Below are 19,259 nucleotides of genomic sequence, written 5' to 3' on the forward strand. Positions count from 1 at the left end.
GGACCATTATTTGTTCTGGGTAGTGGCAGATATGTGTGGGCTGGCATGAGGAAATTCAATTAAACGTGGTCATCACAGGTGTTGAATTCCACCGAGATTCATGCCTCATTCATTTTTATAAATGTGAGGTAGTCCACACTATCGTGAGCTAGGAGAGTGCGCTAATCAGTCACGTTCCTCCCTGCTGTGCTGAATATCCTTTTCAGACAGCAAGCCAAGAGTTCCATGACAAATTGTGCCTGCTCTGGCCACAGGTCAAGCCTGCACACCCAGTTGTCAAGGGGTTCCTTGCTTCTCAGAACGTCCACATCGACCGTTAACCTGATGTAGTCGGACACCTGTCGTCTAGGCATTCCCTGAGGCTGGATCCGGAGGGCAGCTGTCAATGGGTTGGCTGCAAGAATGATCTTATATCCAAAGTGACCAACACATCTTCAAACTGCCCTCTTCTTGCATGCGCTGTAGGATTAGTACTCCCAACTGTTTCTCTGTGGGTGGAAATTCCTCTGCCATCGCTCGCAACAGCAGAATGCAGCATCTCTCACAGCAAGGCCCGGAAATGCTGCATTCTGACAGCCCTCTGTGATGCTGGTAACATGTCCGCCATTTTGTGTTTGTACCGGGGGTCTAAGTACGTTGCCACCCAGTACTGGTCCTTGCCCTTTATGCTTTTTATACGGGGGTCTCTCTTCAAACACTGGAGCATGAAGGCCCCCATTTGCACTAAATTGGAAGCGGTGGAGCGCCCTGGCTCCTGCTCATCGCCCAGGAGAATGTCGTCCTTGGTCTCCTCCCCCCATCCACGAACAACACCAGGGATCCCAGAAAAGTTTAAAGCCTGCTCTTCTTTCTCCTCCCCCCCCCCAGGCACCATCCTCCTCTGACTCCTCTCAGATGGAGTAGCCCCCACTGGCAGGGGCGTACATAAAAATCATTGGGACCATAGCAAAAATCTGAATTTGGCCCCTAACTCCGCCCACTACCCACCCCTGGCACATCCCACCTCCTGCCTTGGCTTCTCCCCTGCCACACCCCCATTTGTCAAGTCAACCCCATTTGACATTTTTTGCCCGCTTCCCACTACATTGTATGCCATATTAAAGTACAACTTGTCCTGCAAAACATAAGAAACATTAAAAGTTATGGCTGAAGGAAGATATAGAAGAAAAACAAAAATGCAAAAATGAAAAAAAACCTCCGGTATCCTAAGGGTTAAAGGGGCTATCTAACCCCTATTATGCCCCCAAAAATGCCCAGGCACCGCATACAGATAATACTTATACGCCCAATGGGGGGTGTAGCCAATAGCAGGCTGCTTTGGAAATGAGCCTCCCTAGTGTCACCAGTGTGACCTATAAACTGTACAACTCAATTGAAAAACAAACTGAAATCTTTTAGGTAGAGGGAAGAAAAAATATAAAAATAAAATAATATGGTTGCATAAGTGTGCACACCCTTCAACTAATACTTTGTTGAAGCACCTTTTTATTTAATTACAGCACTCAGTCTTTTGGGGTATGAGTCTATCAGCATGGCACATTTTGACTTGGCAAGATTTTCCCACTCTTCTTTGCAAAAACACAACAAATCTGTCAGATTGCGAGGGCATCTCCTGTGCACAGCCCTCTTCAGATCACCCCACAGATTTTCAATCGGATTCAGGTCTGGGCTCTGGCTGGGCCATTCCAAAACTTTAATCTTCTTCTGGTGAAGCCATTCCTTTGTTGATTTGGATGTATGCTTTGGGTTGTTGTCATGCTGAAAGATGAAATTCCTCTTCATGTTCAGCTTTCTAGCAGAAGGTTTTGTGCCAATATTGACTGGTATTTGGAACTGTTCATAATTCCCTCTAGCTTAACTAAGGCCCCAGTTCCAGCTGAAGAAAAACAGCCCAAAGCATGATGCTGCCACCACCATTCTTCACTGTGGTACGGTATTCTTTTGGTGATGTGCAGTGTTGTTTTTGCGCCAAACATATTTTTTGGAATTATGGCCAAAAAGTTCAACCTTGGATTCATCAGACCATAACAACTTTCCCAACATGCTTTTGGGAGACTTCAGATGTGTTTTTGCAAAATTTCGCCTGGCTTGGATGTTTTTCTTCGTAAAAAAAAGGCTTTCATCTTCCCACTCTACCCCATAGCCCAGACATATGAAGAATACGGGAGATTGTTGTCACATGTACCACACAGCCAGTACTTGCCAGATATTCCTGCAGCTCCTTTAATATTGCTGTAGGCCTCTTGATAGCCTCCCAGACCAGTTTTCTTCTCGTCTTTTCATCAATTTTGGAGGGACGTCCAGTTCTTGGTAATGCCACTGTTGTGCCATATTTTCTCCACTTGATGATGACTGTCTTCACTGTGTTCCATGGTATATCTAATGCCTTGGAAACTCTTTTGTACCCTTCTCCTGACTGATACCTTTTAACAATGAGATCCCTCTGATGCTTTGGAAGCTCTCTGTGGACCATGGCTTTTGCTGTGGGATGCGACTAAGAAAATTTCAGGAAAGACCAACTAGAGCAGCTGAACTTTATTTGGGGTTAATCAGAGGCACTTTAAATAATGGCAGGTGTATGCTGACTCCTATTTAACATGATTTTGAATGGGATTGCCTAATTCTGAACACAGCTACATCCCCAGTTATAACAGGGTGTGCACACTTATGCAACCACATTATTTTAGTTTTTTTTGTTTTCTTCCCTCCAACTAAAAGATTTCAGTTTGTTTTTTAATTGAGTGGTACAGTTTATAGGTCACATTATAGGTGGAAAAAGTTCTGAAATGATTTATCTTTGTGTCATTTTTTTACAGCATAGTAACCTGACATTTTAACAGGGGTGTGTAGACTTTTTATATCCACTGTATATTATAAGTATATCACACCACCATGTCGCCATGTGACATCTATCGATAGCTTAAAAGGACTTTTGTGGCCCTATTAGCTAGTGTTTGGTGTCCCTAACAGTCTGTCCCTGCTCCACACAGCAACCTCTCCCTACACTGGCAAAAGACTGAATGTAAAATGGCAGCCAGATCGGGTTTATTCATAGGTTAGGGGGTATGTCCATGGGCTGTAACGTCTCATCGCCTTATGATTGCCTGTTCAGCGAATGAGCAAAGTTCACCACGAAACGACCACCGGGCGAACCGCAAGGCCATCTCTAGTGACAGAATGTTTGATTAGTAGGTAGTCCAACTCTTTTTTTTGTTAATGATTTTATTTCTGAAACATTCCTGGATTAGTCTCGTCATTTTTCTTTTCAACTCCAGTTTTAGGATTACCTTTTAACCTACGATAAGTATTTTCATCAGCTATCAGTCTCTGCATCTCATTTTCATACTTCTGTGTATCCATTACTACTACTCCCGCTCCTTTGTCCGCTGGTTTTATTATTATACTGCTGTTGCTTTCCAACCCTCTAAATGCGTGTCTTTCTTCTTTAGTCAAAATATAATACTTCTGTATTACATCTAGTTTTTCCAATTCTTTCAGCATTCCTCTCTTGAATGCATCTATGCATTTGTTATTCTTGTTTTTGGGAAAAAAGCGTGATTTATTACACAGCTCAGTATGAATGATACCACTCCCTAAACCTGTGTTTTTAAGTGGAGCTGTCTGATTGTTCATATAGTATTTGGCGATATTCAATTTTCTCACAAACTTATGGATGTCTAGGAACACTTCGAACTTAATAAGCCTAATGCTGGGAGCAAATTTAAGCCTTTTTACCAAGCACACATTTTTCTTGTTCCAAAAGTGCATATGAACTAAGATTAAAGACCCCTTTTACTTCCCCTTGCTCTTTTGCATCTTGGACTGCTGTTTAGTTCCCCCTCTCTTCCCTCTACGAGACTTCTTTTTTTGAGGGGTTCTTATCCTTTCTTTTTCCTCTTCCCCTCCCTCCATCATATCGTTCCTCTGTATCCCCCTCATAGCCTGATCGGGAAAATTTTGTGTTTCTATACAATGGTCTTTATGCATTTCCAAAATTGTTATATCTTCACTCAATTTCTGTGCTTCAACTTCATGTGATCTCCGTGTATTGTCTGCCCTACATTCCTGTTGTGCCTGCTGTTGTGGTTGTTGGCTCATGTTCCGATTGGTATCATCCCCTTGCGGCAAATAAGGAGAATTTATCGAAATTGCACGGAAGTACAAGACTTTAGGGATCAGAGTCAGGTTATTAAAAAAAGGTTTGTAGAAAAAGGGTATGTGGAAGAGGAGTTAAGTAAATATTGTGAGGCTGTGGAAGAAAATGCTAGGGTAGAACAAAATAAGATTGGTAAAGAAAAAATGGATTTTAGGCTTTCATTTCTCACCCAATTCAGTACGAATGCCAGAATACTTAAGAATATGATCCTGAAAAACTGGGGGGTCCTGAAAAATGAGGAGATTCCTGCACAACCTACGATTATATTTAAGAAAGCCCCAAATCTACAAATGCAGCTGGTACAAAGCACAGCCCCTAAGAGTATGGTAAAGAAGAAGGAAAGTAAATTCATGTGGTGTGGCTTCTGTCTTGCCTGTAGGAATAGAAGCAGGGAGAATAAAAAGAAGGCAGTATCTACAGTCCATTCAAATAAAAAGAACCAGGCATTTAAAATTAAAGGGAATATAACTTGTGAGAACACGGGAGTGGTCTATGTACCGGAGTGCCCGTGTGGCCTTCAGTTTGTTGACAGAACAACGAGGAAGTTAAAAACCTGTATTCAAGAACACATTAGAAATATTCAAAAGGGCCTAGAGACCCATAGTGTTTCCCTGCATTTTAAAAATTGTCATAAAAAAACCCTAAAGGATTATCTTTTATCTGGATTGAATTGGTTAAAAATCCGTGGCGGGGATCCTATCGCACAGATAAACCGGAAAGAAGTAAAGTGGATGTTTAAGTTAGGTACATTCCAACCACAAGGACTGAATATAGAGTGTGATTTGAAATCTTGACTTGTGTGAAAAATGTATGTACGAGAGGTTTGTTAATAATAGGCGGTATGGAGTACTATGCGATATTGAAGGACCTTCGGATGAATGGGCAAAATGGAATAGCTGATGAGCTGGAACCGCTCACGTAAGAGACGTCACATGGTGAAAGACGTAGGAAGATTTTTTATGAATGGGGAATGACGATTGAGGAGGCTGTGAGTGTGGGGATCAGGATCATTGCACAATAGGAAGGAAATTGAAGGTTGCTGGTGTGGGAAACTATTAATGGTGTTTAGAAAAAAAAAAAAAAAAAAAAAATATATATATATATATATATATATATATATATATATATATAATGTATGTATATGGATCAAATGTCATCAGGATGAATATATGTGTAGGGATTCTATCTAGACAATAGACAGGGTCCAGAAACAATAGGAAGTAATAGGAAATATATGCAAAAGAGGGTCTTTTTAAAAAATAAGTGTTCCCCAAATTCACTAGATTGTTTAAATAATATGGTGTATTATTCAGTATGAACTTTGTTTATTTTTATCACACATTTTTATACAGTTTTGCCTACATGTATTGCATATATTTTATATGTTTCTACCAACTGCATTTGTTTTTGGACCATGACCTTTTGGTTGAACATGGAATATGGGTGGTTAATTTTTGGGAATTTAGGACAGCCCCAAAAAGGGTTTGACCAGCTGCCCCTGAAGAAGCGCGAAAGGGAAACCCGGGTTGGGCAGGAGTAGGCGATGGTGTTTTATGATTTTGATAAGCTTTTAACCAAGATTGGCCTTGTGAGTATAATAAACCTTTTTATCTGACTAGAACTATCAGTACTTCACTATTGGTGCGATCTCTCGATATCCCACAGGAGTGTGCTGGAGGAGAGGAGTGCATCTGTGGAGGGTGATTTGGTTCTCTGTGTCCGAATATGCGGATGGTTCTGTGCTAGAGTGAAGAATCCTCCATTGCTAAAATAGCAGCGCGGTCCTACCCTGAAAACGCATTGACTGTGTGAACATTGCCCACTTTACATTTTGGAACAGCGATGCTGATAATACAGGCAATGTACTGGAGTGTTTCTTTTATTTACAGGAAGCAAGATGAGGCTGCTTAGTTGCTTCGGTTGCGTGGCATGCTGCTCACGTCCTTACAGGGAGATTAATAGGGCTACAAGCAAAGTCCTACATGTCTTTTTCATTCTCTCTTAACAAGCTTTGCCTCTAATGCCACAAGATGTAAGGCAGCTATCCTATAAGTCAATATTCAGCTCTTAAAATAAGCCTTGAGACATGACTTGGATAATAAGCCAGCACCTCATCTGCAGACAGCTGTTAAGGGGTGATTGCCCCTCATCAGTGCAGAGCAGAGAGTACTGGCTTAACTGGGTAGGAGGCCTGTGTCCGAGCAATGGGGGAACTAACTCTCGTTAGGGAGAGAGCACCTTAATCAGTGTGAGGAGACTTATAGGCCATACATGCTCCTCTGGAATTCTGGGAGGGAAGAAATGCAACATTATTTTGTGTTGGGGCACATAAGGGGTAATTATACTGTGTGGTCACCATATTAGCAGTGTGATAGGGTGCAGCTTAGTACTGCAACAGGGGCCTACAGACATAATTATTGCTTGGGGTCCCAGAAATCTCAAATTTGTCTCTGCCAACAGTCAAATGGTTCCTCCACTGGATCAAGTTGCACCACTCCACTCAGTTTCTGCCTACAGCAATCATGCCCCCTCCTCGGTGGTTGTGCTGAGGCATGTTGCGCTCACCCACTCTGAGCAGGTTCCTCTGGTACTGTCATAGCACATTCTGACCCTACTTCCTCCTTTCACAGCAGTAAAGCTTCTCAATAATGTGCTCTCTACTGTCACCTGCTGTTCCAGTCACCAGCACAATACACACAGGAGAGACACAGAAAACATAGGGGACATTGAGACACAATGACAAAGACAGTGTCACATTATTATGAAAGTCTTTATGTGTATTTCAAAGAGATATATGCAATAAACAATGTTTTGGTGGTTGACTTACATAATTCTAATGTGCATGTATTTTCTTTTAACAGGGATATTAAACCAGATAATATACTGCTTGATGAGCAAGGTAAGGGGGATTCATTTATTTACAGTACTTATTGCCTGTTAACATGTAAATGTGATGTTCTTTATAGTTATACAGGGATTACCTGTTCACAAACCCAGGCCATACACTGAAGATGTAATAACTAAATAAATTTATTAATAAATGTCCACACACAGCGCAAAGTGTGCAGAATTGTTCACCTTCATTATTAGAATTTAGTGTCATGCAAGAAGGCTGTATGAAGGTCAAAGGAGGCCTGGTACCATACAGCATCATACGGCGATATTCTGACCTAAAAAAATTGCTTTTGGCTCAGCATATAAAGCAGCGACTGTGGACCCACTGTGTCACTAAACACATCTGACCCCTAAGAACATCATTTGAGTGGTCCCCTGGTTTTTACCCTCTAATCTTTGTACAGAGATCTCAACTTCACTGCAGGGGAACCACCTGGCCACTACCTCTTGGAACTGTCTACATTCAATGACCGCTTACCCAGATGGGTTAAAGGACACCGCTATGTGGGACCAAGGAGAGAGGCAAATGTATCGTCAGTGGACAAGCTTAGGTTAGGACAGGCAGAGTTTGTTAAGAAGTTTGTGCAATATGGTAGTCAGGCAATAAGTCAGGGCAGGCAGCAGAAAGAGGGTCAATCTGGTAAACAGAGGTCAGGCATGGAAAGTTAGAACAATACTATAACACACCTTTGCAGAACTAGACAAGCTAGGATTCTGTATCTCAGGCATATTCCCATAGGGGAAGGCACCCTATATACCCTAGGCAATGCTGCCAATGGATGGGGATGGATTAGACTGTGCATGCGCTGGCCCAGGGAGACTGCATGCCCTAAGTGAGCGAGCAGTAGGAAGCAGGCAGGGACATCCTGGAGCTGAAGACTGAGGAGCAGTCAGATGGGTGAGTACTCTGGTGGCTTAGCCCACCAGGAGATAATTCAAAATATTCTGCACATGAAATCAGAGTCAGAGTTGGAATTGATATATATATGTAATATTGCCATCATATTACGGCTCCATATCATGTTGTCCTGAGCTATAATAGTGTAAACAGTTTGGTAGCATTTACATCTGTATACATGTTATCATAACACCACAGAAATAATATTTCACTACACACTAAAAGGTGCTTTTATAAAAGGTGAAGTGTTCTTCCAGAAAAAATGTGCATAGAATTTATTAGTGGTGCACCACATTCACATAACAGGCAAGCAGATATTTTTAACTAATTAACCCCCTTCAGTTCAGTAAGCACGGACCATAATATGGACTTGGATTCTCCAAATGTATAAAAATCCAAGAAAACTCGCTGAAAATCTTGTCCAGATGGTATAGAACTCCTGAATTCCTGCACAGAATTCACCTGCTAGACACTGATCAGTGTTGGAGGTGTTCAGATGGTACAGGGAATATCTCCCATATTTGGTGGTCATGTCCGGCACTGAGAGAATTTTGGTCTAACATTGAGAGGGTCATTAACTTAATATGTTCTACCCGGCTGCGTCTATCAGCTCCATTAGTTTTGCTCTGGATGCCCTCTGACTCATTCAGGCCTAATAAAAGATGCCTTCAAACACATATGATAACTGCAGCAAAACTTCTAATGCCCATGAAGTGGAGATCTACGGAACCAACCACTATTGATATGTGGTACGAGAAAATGAGTAACATTTGTCGTATGGAGGAACTTGTGGGGTGGTAACTTAATAGCAGAGATAAATTCCTGAAAACCTGGCAGCCCTGGCTGTCCCATGTGTATGAGAAACAGAGGGAGGAAGTAGGTGGAGGCGGGTCTGACCCTGGATTATAGCGAAGGATTTTGTAGGGATGGAAGGATAAGTTGGGAATAGGTTCGGATTACTTAGCTCTACTTGGCTTTGCTTCAATCTACATAGTGACCTTATAGGATGATATGTGTAGGACCTGAGACGACATACCACCCCACCCCCCTCCAGTTAGAGAGTTAATACGTCTTCAGACTTAGGTCTTTCTCCTAAAAACCTACAGCTTCGCAGAAAGTTCACTTAGCCTGATATGTTGGGAAGAACCCCAAGATTACTATGTCGCAAACTGTGCCTTGTTTTGTCGATTGTGATATAATGTAACGCTGTTAAGCTACAGATAACTTAAGCCTATATGTGAAGATGTGATACTTATTGTTCATACTACTTTGTATCAAGTATTTATATCAGTATTTTGCCTTGTCTTTTCATACAATAAAAAAGAGATTTAACAAAAAAAAAAGTGACCTGCACGTCTTTTTTCCAGTGTAGTATTACTCTATTTCCATTAAATTTTATGTAGGGGATATATAGGGGCTAGTGTTGACATTTTTGTCTTCTGTTTTGTCTTTTATTTAATTTCATTTTTTTTTATATATATTTTTTGCCCCTTATAAGTTCATAGAAGACCTTTTGGGGGCATTATAACATTACATTATTATTTTTTTTTATTATTATTATTATTACATTAGTATTTTTTGTTATTTCTCATGTAACTTGTGTTGACATATTAGTCTCAGTTACAGGAGGGAGGGATACAGCCTCCTGACGTGCGCTGTAGATCTGATCTGGGTCTGCTAGGACCCATCAGCTCTTGGAGTTACCTGGCACCCAGCAATCACATGATCACTGTGCTCAGTTCAGCAGTAGGAAAGACATTGGTGGTAATAAACCATTCTGCCTTCTTTAGGCCTCTTTCTCACGAACATTACGGATTCTCTCAGCCTGTTCAGGAAAAAACTGATGGTAAGGCACGCAAGCGCAGTCAGTTTTGTCTGTGATTGCGTTCAGGTTTTTTCACGCAGATGCTATCAGTTTTGATGCGTTTTTCACACACGTGGAAAAAACTTAAGAAAAACAACCATCCGTGAAAAAAACGCTTTGCATCCGGATGCAGTGCGTTTTTTACTGAAGCCCCATTCATTTCTATGAAACCGGGGTGCATGAAAAATGCAGAATATAGAACATGCAGCAATCTTTGACGTAATGCTGCATAAAAAACAACGCTCATGTACATAGACCCATAGAAATGAATGGGCCAGGATTTAGTGCTATGTGTTCAATTCAACACATCTGTGCAGAAAACTCGCTCGTATGAAAGCGGCCCTATGGGGAGTCCGGCTGTCAGTGACAACTCGCTGTTTATTCCTGCAGCTGCAAACTCTGCAATGACATTTAGAAACATCCTTTAAAGGGGTTGTCCGGGTTCAGAGCTGAACCTGGACATATCCCCATTTTCACCCAGGCAGTCCCCCTGACATGAGCATCGAAGTAATTCATGCTCCGATGCTCTTCTTTGCACTGCGCTGAATCCCGCAGAGCAAGGATATTTTTAGGAGATCCCGTGACGTACTGGGCTCTCCATAGGGGCTGCTAGGTGAAGGCTTCCGCCCAGCAGAGAACCCAGTGATGTTACCGGCACTAAAGGGCAGGCTTTAGCGCTGCCATAGCCTGTGAAACGGCTAGGGCAGCGCTAAAGCCCACCCATCAGAGCCGTTGACATCACCGAATACACTTCTGGGTGGAAGCCTCCGCCTAGCGGTATAAAAACATTGGCAAAGAAGCCCTTGCCCTGCGCTTAAGGGTCCATTCACATGTCCACAACTGTTTTGCGGTCCACAAATTGCGGATCCGCAAAACACGGACACCAGCCATGTGCATTCCGCATTTTGCAGACCGCACAAGGCCGGCACTATAATAGAAATGCCTTTTCTTCTCCATGGCTGCAGACAAGAATGTTCTATTTTTTTGCGGGGTCCGCGGAACGTACAGTGTGCTGTCCGCATCTTTTGAAAATTGCGAAACGGATGTGGACCCATTTTGTGGACATGTGAATGGACCCTTACGGTGCAGGGAAAGGTAGAGAATCTGAGCATAAAATGCTCCAATAATCATATTAGGGGGGCTGCCTGGGTGAAAATATGGGTTTATCCTGGTTTAACTCTGAACCCGGACAACCAGGCATGGGATTCAGCCAGTTCACTCCAGTTCTCCACATCCGGTTGTTAAAATTACAACTGGATCGAAGAACCCTGTTACTGGCTGAGTTGCAATCCGGTGGTCTGGTGGCGGCAGGGCAGCTGGAAATGTTCGCTTCCATTGCCGCTCCTTAGTTGGGGTGTATGTGTGTGTGTAGTGTGTATATATGGTGTATTTATGTGTATGTGTGTTTCATATATATGGTGTATGTATATGTAAACATGAGTCGTGACGCCACGTGTCCGCCATTGAGTAGGGAACCTGTTTGAATCCAACCCCTGCGGACAACCCCTTTAAGAGTTGTAGGCAACTGGAAGTTGGTGAGTACTTGAAACACTAGCTTTATTAGGAAATTTAATTTAGATACAAGTTTGCAAGTTGAAGCAAATATACAGATTTTTTTTCCTTTCTTTCTATATATGAAACCATATTACCATCATGTGAACATGACTCCCAATCTTCCTGGATGTGGTGAGACAGTCAAGGATTTCAGGGGCAATCCTGCAGTCCCTGGAGAGCTGTGGCATGTCTTAATTTCAAATGTATCTGTATCATGAGGATACAGATAGAGTTGAACACAATGGTGAAGTAGGGAGCCACCAGCTTTCATCTCCACCATTCACTTGCCTGTGCTCGTACCAGCAGGTAGGCGTGATGCAGTGATGTCATCATGCCTGTTGAGCTGAACAGGAGATCGCACAAGCCAGGGGATGATGGGCTCCGTTCATCAGGGCAATAGGGCTAGGTGAGTATTACTTATTTATTTTATTAATACTACAGGAAGGTGACACTATTATAATGAGGGACCTACAGGGACTTTACTTGTGAGGAGGCTTTGATGAGGACCTGTCACCACAAAATGCAATGCAGTATGAAATCACCATGTTGTACAGCAGGAGTGATTGTTTTTGTTGGAAAAGATTCAGTAAAACCTGTAATTTATACATTTATATCTTTGCTTTTTTCTTTCCCTGTAAACAGCTGTGAACATGGCGGAGGTGTTATCAGTGGTTGATGGCATTGTGTGTATAAGTGTGCATAAGAGATATCTGTCCATCCCTGATAACACCTCCTACCTGTACCAATAGCTGTTAGAAAAAACTAAAATATAAATGTATGAAATACATTGAATCTTTTCCCTTCAAAAATATATATCAATCTGCTCAGCTTCTCTTTCTCTATAGCATGCTGCTTTCAGGTTGCATTGCATTTTGTGGTGATGGGTCCTCTTTAACCCCTTAGGGACACATGACGTACGGCATGTTTCCCGAGTCCTTAAGGACACATGACGTACCGATACGTCATGTGTTGTTCCGATCACCGCCACCCAGCGGGTGGTGATCGGAACAAGGTGCCTGCTCAAATCATTGAGCAGGCACCTCGGCTAAATGCGCGGGGGGGTCCCGTGACCCTCCCGTGTCGGCGATCACCGCAAACCGCAGGTAAATTCAGACCTGCAGTTTGCGGCTTTTACCTGGTGCGGAGGCGGTGCCATCGGGTCCCCATGGGGAAATCATTGTGTGAAACTTACATAAATAAAAAAAATAGTATACATATTAGGTATCGCCGCATCCGTGACAACCTGTTCTATAAAAATATCACATGATCTAACCTGTCAGATGAATTTTGTAAATAACAAAAAATAAAAACGGTGCCAAAACAGCTATTTCTTGTTACCTTGCCTCACAAAAAGTGTAATTATAGAGCAACCAAAAATCATATGTACCCTAAATTAGTACCAACAAAACTTCAACCTTATCCTGTAGTTTCTAAAATAGGGTCACTTTTTTGGAGTTTCTACTCTAGGGGTCCATCAGGGGGGCTTCAAATGGGACATGGTGTAAAAAAACACAGTCCAGCAAAATCTGCCTTCCAAAAACCGTATGGCATTCCTTCCCTTCTGCGCCCTGCCGTGTGCCCGTACAGCGGTTTACGACCACATATGGGGTGTTTCTGTAAACTACAGAATCAGGGCCATAAATATTGAGTTTGGTTTGGCTGTTAACTCTTGCTTTGTAACCGGAAAAAAATGATTAAAATGGAAAATCTGCCAAAAAAGTGAAATTTTAAAAATGTATCTCTATTTTCCATTAATTCTTGTGGAACACCTAAAGGGTTAACGACGTTTGTAAAATCAGTTTTGAATACCTTGAGGTGTGTAGTTTCTTAGATGGGGTCACTTTTATGTAGTTTCTACTCTAGGGGTGCATCAGGGGGCTTCAAATGGGACATGGTGTCAAAGAAAACAGTTCAGCAAAACCTGCCTTCCAAAAACCGTATGGCATTCCTTTCCTTCTGTGCCCTGCCGTGTGCCCTTACAGCGGTTTACGACCACATATGGGGTGTTTCTCCGGGCCAGACTGGGGATAAAAACCAGCCCTGGAAAAAGTTGCACACCAGCCCCACAGCATTGCGTCATTATTTACTTGTTTATAATAGGAGAAAGCATTCATTTTAAAACACGTGTGTAAACACAAATATGAACTTTGCCCCACGATAGCTCTTTTGTAGAACTCCCATAAAAACTTACAATTACTTGACTTGGCCCTTGGGGATCTCGGACACCACTTCAACACTTGGCTGGGGGGCTCGGCGGAGCTGATGTTGTGTTTTATCCTAATGAGAAAGATTTCATAATAAGGATTTGGAGAAGGGGCAGAGGGATAGCAGAGCAGGGAGAGGCTGGTGCTGCTACTAGGGGGTCATACCATGGGGGAGTAATAAAGCCCACCATAATGCCCCCCCAGTAGTAATAATTCTCCTTATAATATGCAAAACATACCCCTTTGTAATGCCCCCAGTTGAGCTAATGTTCCCATAATGTGCCAATATAAAATACCCCTTCTCAGTGCCCCCGTAGATGACCCCCATAGTGCTCCCCCCCCTTCCCCATAGTACCCACCATAATGTGTCCCAGTATAAAATGCCCCTATACAGAGCCCATATATAAAATACCACTTCTTTTTAGCCTCAGTAGATGCCCCTATAGTGCCCCCCCCAATAATCTGCAGTAGGATATGCCCCATAGATGCCCCCAATCATGTGCCAGTAATAAGAGCCCCCCCATATCATGTGCCAGTAGCCAGAGTGCCCCCATATCATGTGCCAGTAGCCCCCCAATATCATGTGCCAGTAGCCCCCCCATATCATGTGCCAATAGCCCCCTTATGTGCCAGTAGCCCCCCTTATCATTTGCCAGTAGCCCCCCTTATGTGCCAGTAGCCCCCCTTATGTGCCAGTAGCCCCCCTTATGTGCCAGTAGCCCCCCTTATGGGCCAGTAGCCCCCCTTATCGGCCAGTAGCCCCCCTTATCATGTGCCAGCCCAGTAGTCCCCCCTTATCATGTGCCAGCCCAGTAGTCCCCCCTTATCATGTGCCAGCCCAGTAGTCCCCCCTTATCATGTGCCAGCGCAGTAGTCCCCCCTTATCATGTGCCAGCCCAGTAGTCCCCCCTTATTATGTGCCAGCCCAGCCCAGTAGTCCCCCCTTATCATGTGCCAGCCCAGTAGCCCCCCTTATCATGTGCCAGCCCAGTAGTCCCCACTTATCATGTGCCAGCCCAGTAGCCCCCCTTATCATGTGCCAGCCCAGTAGCCCCCCTTATCATGTGCCAGCCCAGTAGCCCCCCTTATCATGTGCCAGCCCAGCCCAGTAGCCCCTCTTATCATGTGCCTGCCCAGTATTGTACCTATATAAGAAAACACTTATACTTACCTCCAGCGATGTGATGCGATGCAGGCCGCCTCTTCCGGCCTGTGTCCCTCGCTATACGGCTCAGGCGACGCGATGATGTCATCGCGCCGCCTGCACCGGCCTCTAATAGGCTGCCGGCCTAGTGCTGGCAATACAGACGACTATGGAGATGAGCGCTTCCACAATGGAGACGCTCATCTCCTGCTCTGCCCTGTGGCCGGCCGCGGCCACCCCCACTTGTCACCAGGGCCGCGGCACTCAGGCCTGCCGGCCTACCGGGAAATTCCGGCCAGTCCGGCCCTGGTGTTTCTGTAAACTACAGAATCAGGGCCATGAATATTGAGTTTGGTTTGGCTGTTAACCCTTGCTTTCTAACTGGAAAAAAAAAGAAAAAAAGAAAAATCTGCCAAAAAAGTGAAATTTTGAAATTGTATCTCTATTTTCCATTAATTCTTGTGCAACACCTAAAGGGTTAACAAAGTTTGTAAAATCAGTTTTGAATACCTTGAGGGGTGTAGTTTATAGAATGGGGTCATTTTTGGGTGGTTTCTATTATGTAAGCCTCGCAAAGTGACTTCAGACCTGAACTGGTCCCTAAAAATTGGATTTTTGAAAATTTCTGAAAAATTTCAAGATTTGCTTCTAAATTTCTAAGCCTTGTAACATCCCCAAAAAATAAAATATCATTCCCAAAATGATCCAAACATGAAGTAGACATATGGGGAATGTAAAGTAATAACTATTTTTGGAGGTATTACTATGTATTATAGAAGTAGAGAAATTGAAACTTGGAAATTTGCAATTTTTTAAAATTTTTTGGTAAATTTGGTATTTTTTTATTAATAAAAATGATTATTTTTTTTTACTTCATTTTACCAGTGTCATGAAGTACGATATGTGACGAAAAAACTATCTCAGAATGGCCTGGATAAGTCAAAGCGTTTTAAAGTTATCAGCACTTAAAGTGACACTGGTCAGATTTGCAAAGAATGGCCTGGTCCTTAAGGTGAAATAGGGCTGAGTCCTTAAGGGGTTAAGGGTGCAACACTATTGTAAATGCAGTGTTCCAGGGGACTATTACAAAGGGTTAATTGCTGCACAAAGAGTTCATTTAACGTAGATAAGCTGATTGTTGTGATTTGTTGTTAAAATACTAACTTTTTTATGCACTGTGGATATCTAATAGCAGTGTATGGGCAATATATAGTAAACACAGGCAAATTTGGTCAGGTTGTCAGGATGATGTACTTGGTCATCTCCCAGGTTAGTTCCTGTTGGATCTGATCAGAGATACAGACAAGACCTACATGTACAGGCTCCTGCAACTAGGCCAGAGACCAGAGTACAGCTACCCCTGGAGGAAAGAGACCAGCCATCTTAAAAGATCCATCAAGGTCATGCAAGATAACGAATACTGCTGTGGAAAGTGTTCACTGCCTCCGGTACCCACCACACTTTGGTAGGGACTGGCCATCTGGATCTAAATTCTGAACCCATCAGGCCAAATTGCAGAAGGAGTTAACAAGTACAGGATAGCACACCCTCCATTCACTGTGCATGGCCCAGGGAGAGCCAGGATGAAAATTGCCACAGTGAACTGTGAGTACTACTACCACCACCATAGCCACTACTACTCCTGTCTTACCTGCGCCTGCCCTGTGTGGGAGCGCTAACGGGCATTTCTAATGTAATTGGGGCACTAACCGCATTCTTACTGTGAGGGGTTACTAAGGCATAAGTATTGTGTGGGAGCAATAAGAGAGCATAACTACTGTGTAAGGGCACTAATTGGGCATTAATACTGTGAGGGGGCAATAAGGAAGCATTACTACTGTGTGGATGCACTAAGGGAACATTCTGATGTGAAGAGAGTACTAAGGGGATATAGCTACCGTGTGGGGGCACTAAGAGAGCATAACTATTGTGTGAGGACACTAAGAGGGCATTAATACTGTGAGGGGGCAATAAGGAAGCATTACTACTGTGTGGATGCACTAAGGAGCATTCTGATGTGAAGAGAATACTAAGGGGATATAACTACTGTGTGGGGGCACTAAGAGAGCATAACTATTGTGTGAGGGCACTAAGGAAGCATCACTACTGTGAAGGAGGCATTAAGGGAGCATTCTGCCTTATACTGTGTGGGGGCACTAAGGGAAAATGACTACTGTGATGGGGCACTAAGGGAGCATTCTGCCTTATACTGTGTGGGGGCACTAAGGGAAAATGACTACTGTGATGGGGCACTAAGGGAGCATTCTGCCTTATACTGTGTGGGGGCACTAAGGGAAAATGACTACTGTGATGGGGCACTAAGGGAGCATTCTGCCTTCTACTGTGTGGGGGCACTAAGGGAAAATGTTTACTGTGTGGGGGGCACTAAGAGAGCATTCTATTATGAAGGGGGCGCTAAGAGGGAACATCTACTGTGTGGGGGCAAAAGGGGACTAGGGAGGATTGGGTGGAGTTAGAGCCATGGCTTAGTGAAAAAATAATCCACTGCATATTGTCCCTCCTTAGTGTTTTTAAAAGTTGGGAGGTATGTGTATAATAATGATCTTTATTATAGATTAGCGAACCTATTGAGATTCGGATTGGACCTGAATCTATTTTTACCTGAACCAAAAATAATTGATTTGCTCATCTCTTTGGTATGTAACAATGCTTTTTCATGATTTTTCTTATCTATTGCTGTGCTTGTAACTCCTGGTAATGCTTCTCTGGAAAACAGATATGCAAGTTAGTATTCTTTCCAAAAGGAAAGGAAAACTATTTCATACCAGACCATAATCTTTCTGGGTAACTACCCTTAAACAATGCTAAGCAAAAAAAACTTTGCTTGGCTGCCTAAGAGGCCTTGGTTGGGGTACTGTTTCTTCTTATGGATGGAGTTGAGTTTGCTTGAGGAGTATCATAAGCCAGTCATCATTCCTCTGGGTTTCTTGAAAAAATATATGAAAATTAGCACATCTCACATCTGCTGGCATCAGATAGGCTTACGGATCATGTTTGTTCAGAATTGTTTTGCTCATTCTTAATCTATATTTATCTTCTGGCCTTCACTATATTGAATGTGGTTGAGGATCAGTGATGTTTGGAGGTGTTAGCACTTAGCTCTTCTCTAGATGTGTAACCTTTCATCACAAAATGATCACATTTTACTTACATAGAAACTGGAAAATGACTGTACTTTCACAGAGATTTCTTAGATTAAAAATTCTTCCATTTGATCTTAAAAGGGATTCTGTCATCAGAATTTAGGCCTATAACCTAAACATATGGCGAGGTCCCTACTAATACACAGAATCCTAAAGTGACCTTATCAAATGCGCCTGTGGCTCTATAATCATCTAAAACAGGTTTATATAATCTGTCACTCACGTCAAAATGTGTCCAAGGGGACGTCTCATGATGCAGGGTGCCCGGCTGCAGCCATCTCCTTTCGGTGCCCAGCGCCGCCCTCTGAATTGAAATCTCCGCCCTCCCTTCCATTAGAGCCGCCTACCTCAGTTCATCGTTCACTCCTGGCAGCGGCCTCGTTATGCGAAGTGCACATGCGCCGGCCGGCGCACTTCGCTAGAACCTGCCTTGGCCGCCCTATTACAGGCTGTAATCATTGTATAAATATAAGCCAGAATGTGGATTGTAGTTCTCCTTCCTCTTTATCTTCCCAAAATCTCTCTCTCCAGAATTTAAGGCTAGCAGTATTACTCTTGCAATAATGGGGTACAGGTTTGAAAAACAGCTGGCCAGGACCATGTCTAAATGTGAAGGGTGTTTCAGCAATGTCCTCTCACTGCAGTAAAGCCTCTATGAGCCTTAAAAAGCAAATACCTAGTTCCAGCAATTATTATAACCCTTAAAATTTATAGACTTTAATTAAATATCCTTAAAATAAGACACGCGGAACAAAAATCACTGAGATTGACACAGATAATTCCACAGCAGGCAGCTATAAAGATATATCTTGAAGGGTGGGGAGAACTGTCCCTATAGTCTCATCCTAATCTAGTGCTCAGCCCAGGGATGACCCCTGATGGTGGGGACTCCCTGTCCTCGAACCTGAACTAACAAGGTCCTAAATCAACCCTAACAATGTGGTGGAGGTAGAATAGGTGCCTGTCATTGAAAATAAAGAAAGAAAGAAAAAGAAACACTATACATATACTCTCCCCTATAGACATAGGGTAAATTGATGGACTCTGTATACAACCCTAGTGCTGTGTTATAACAGTCAACAAGGTACACAGTGCATCAAGGTATTGTCACGGCCTATGGTGTGCGCTGTGACACTGTTGCTACACTTGCGGTTGCCCGCGGCAACATGTTGCCGTGTGTGCATACGGTGGCAGTGTCTTGGCCTTCTGGGTGATTGCCGTGACATGATTGCCAGGCATGTTGTTGCCTGCAGCAACGTGTAGCCTTCTATGCTTGTGTGTGCACTTCCCCTTTAAGTGGCTTCCTTCCCTTGTCTGGTATTGGAAGGGTTAACTCCCTTCCTAGTGTTTTGTTAACACTGGGTTTATGTGTGTGTGGGT

At 43.2% G+C, this 19,259-nt stretch overlaps 1 protein-coding gene across 1 annotated transcript in view; it reads left to right on the forward strand.

Moving 5' to 3' along the window:
* STK32A (serine/threonine kinase 32A) overlaps positions 1-19,259 on the forward strand; it is a 290,285-nt gene that overhangs the window by 203,691 nt on the left and 67,335 nt on the right. Inside the window, exon 6 of the mRNA XM_040406255.1 lies at positions 7,018-7,055. Within this exon, the coding sequence (XP_040262189.1) occupies positions 7,018-7,055 (38 nt within the window). The remainder of the gene's footprint in view (positions 1-7,017; positions 7,056-19,259) is intronic.

Source organism: Bufo bufo, chromosome 1, assembly GCF_905171765.1.
Source record: "Bufo bufo chromosome 1, aBufBuf1.1, whole genome shotgun sequence".
In the NCBI taxonomy this organism is placed as follows: domain Eukaryota; kingdom Metazoa; phylum Chordata; class Amphibia; order Anura; family Bufonidae; genus Bufo; species Bufo bufo.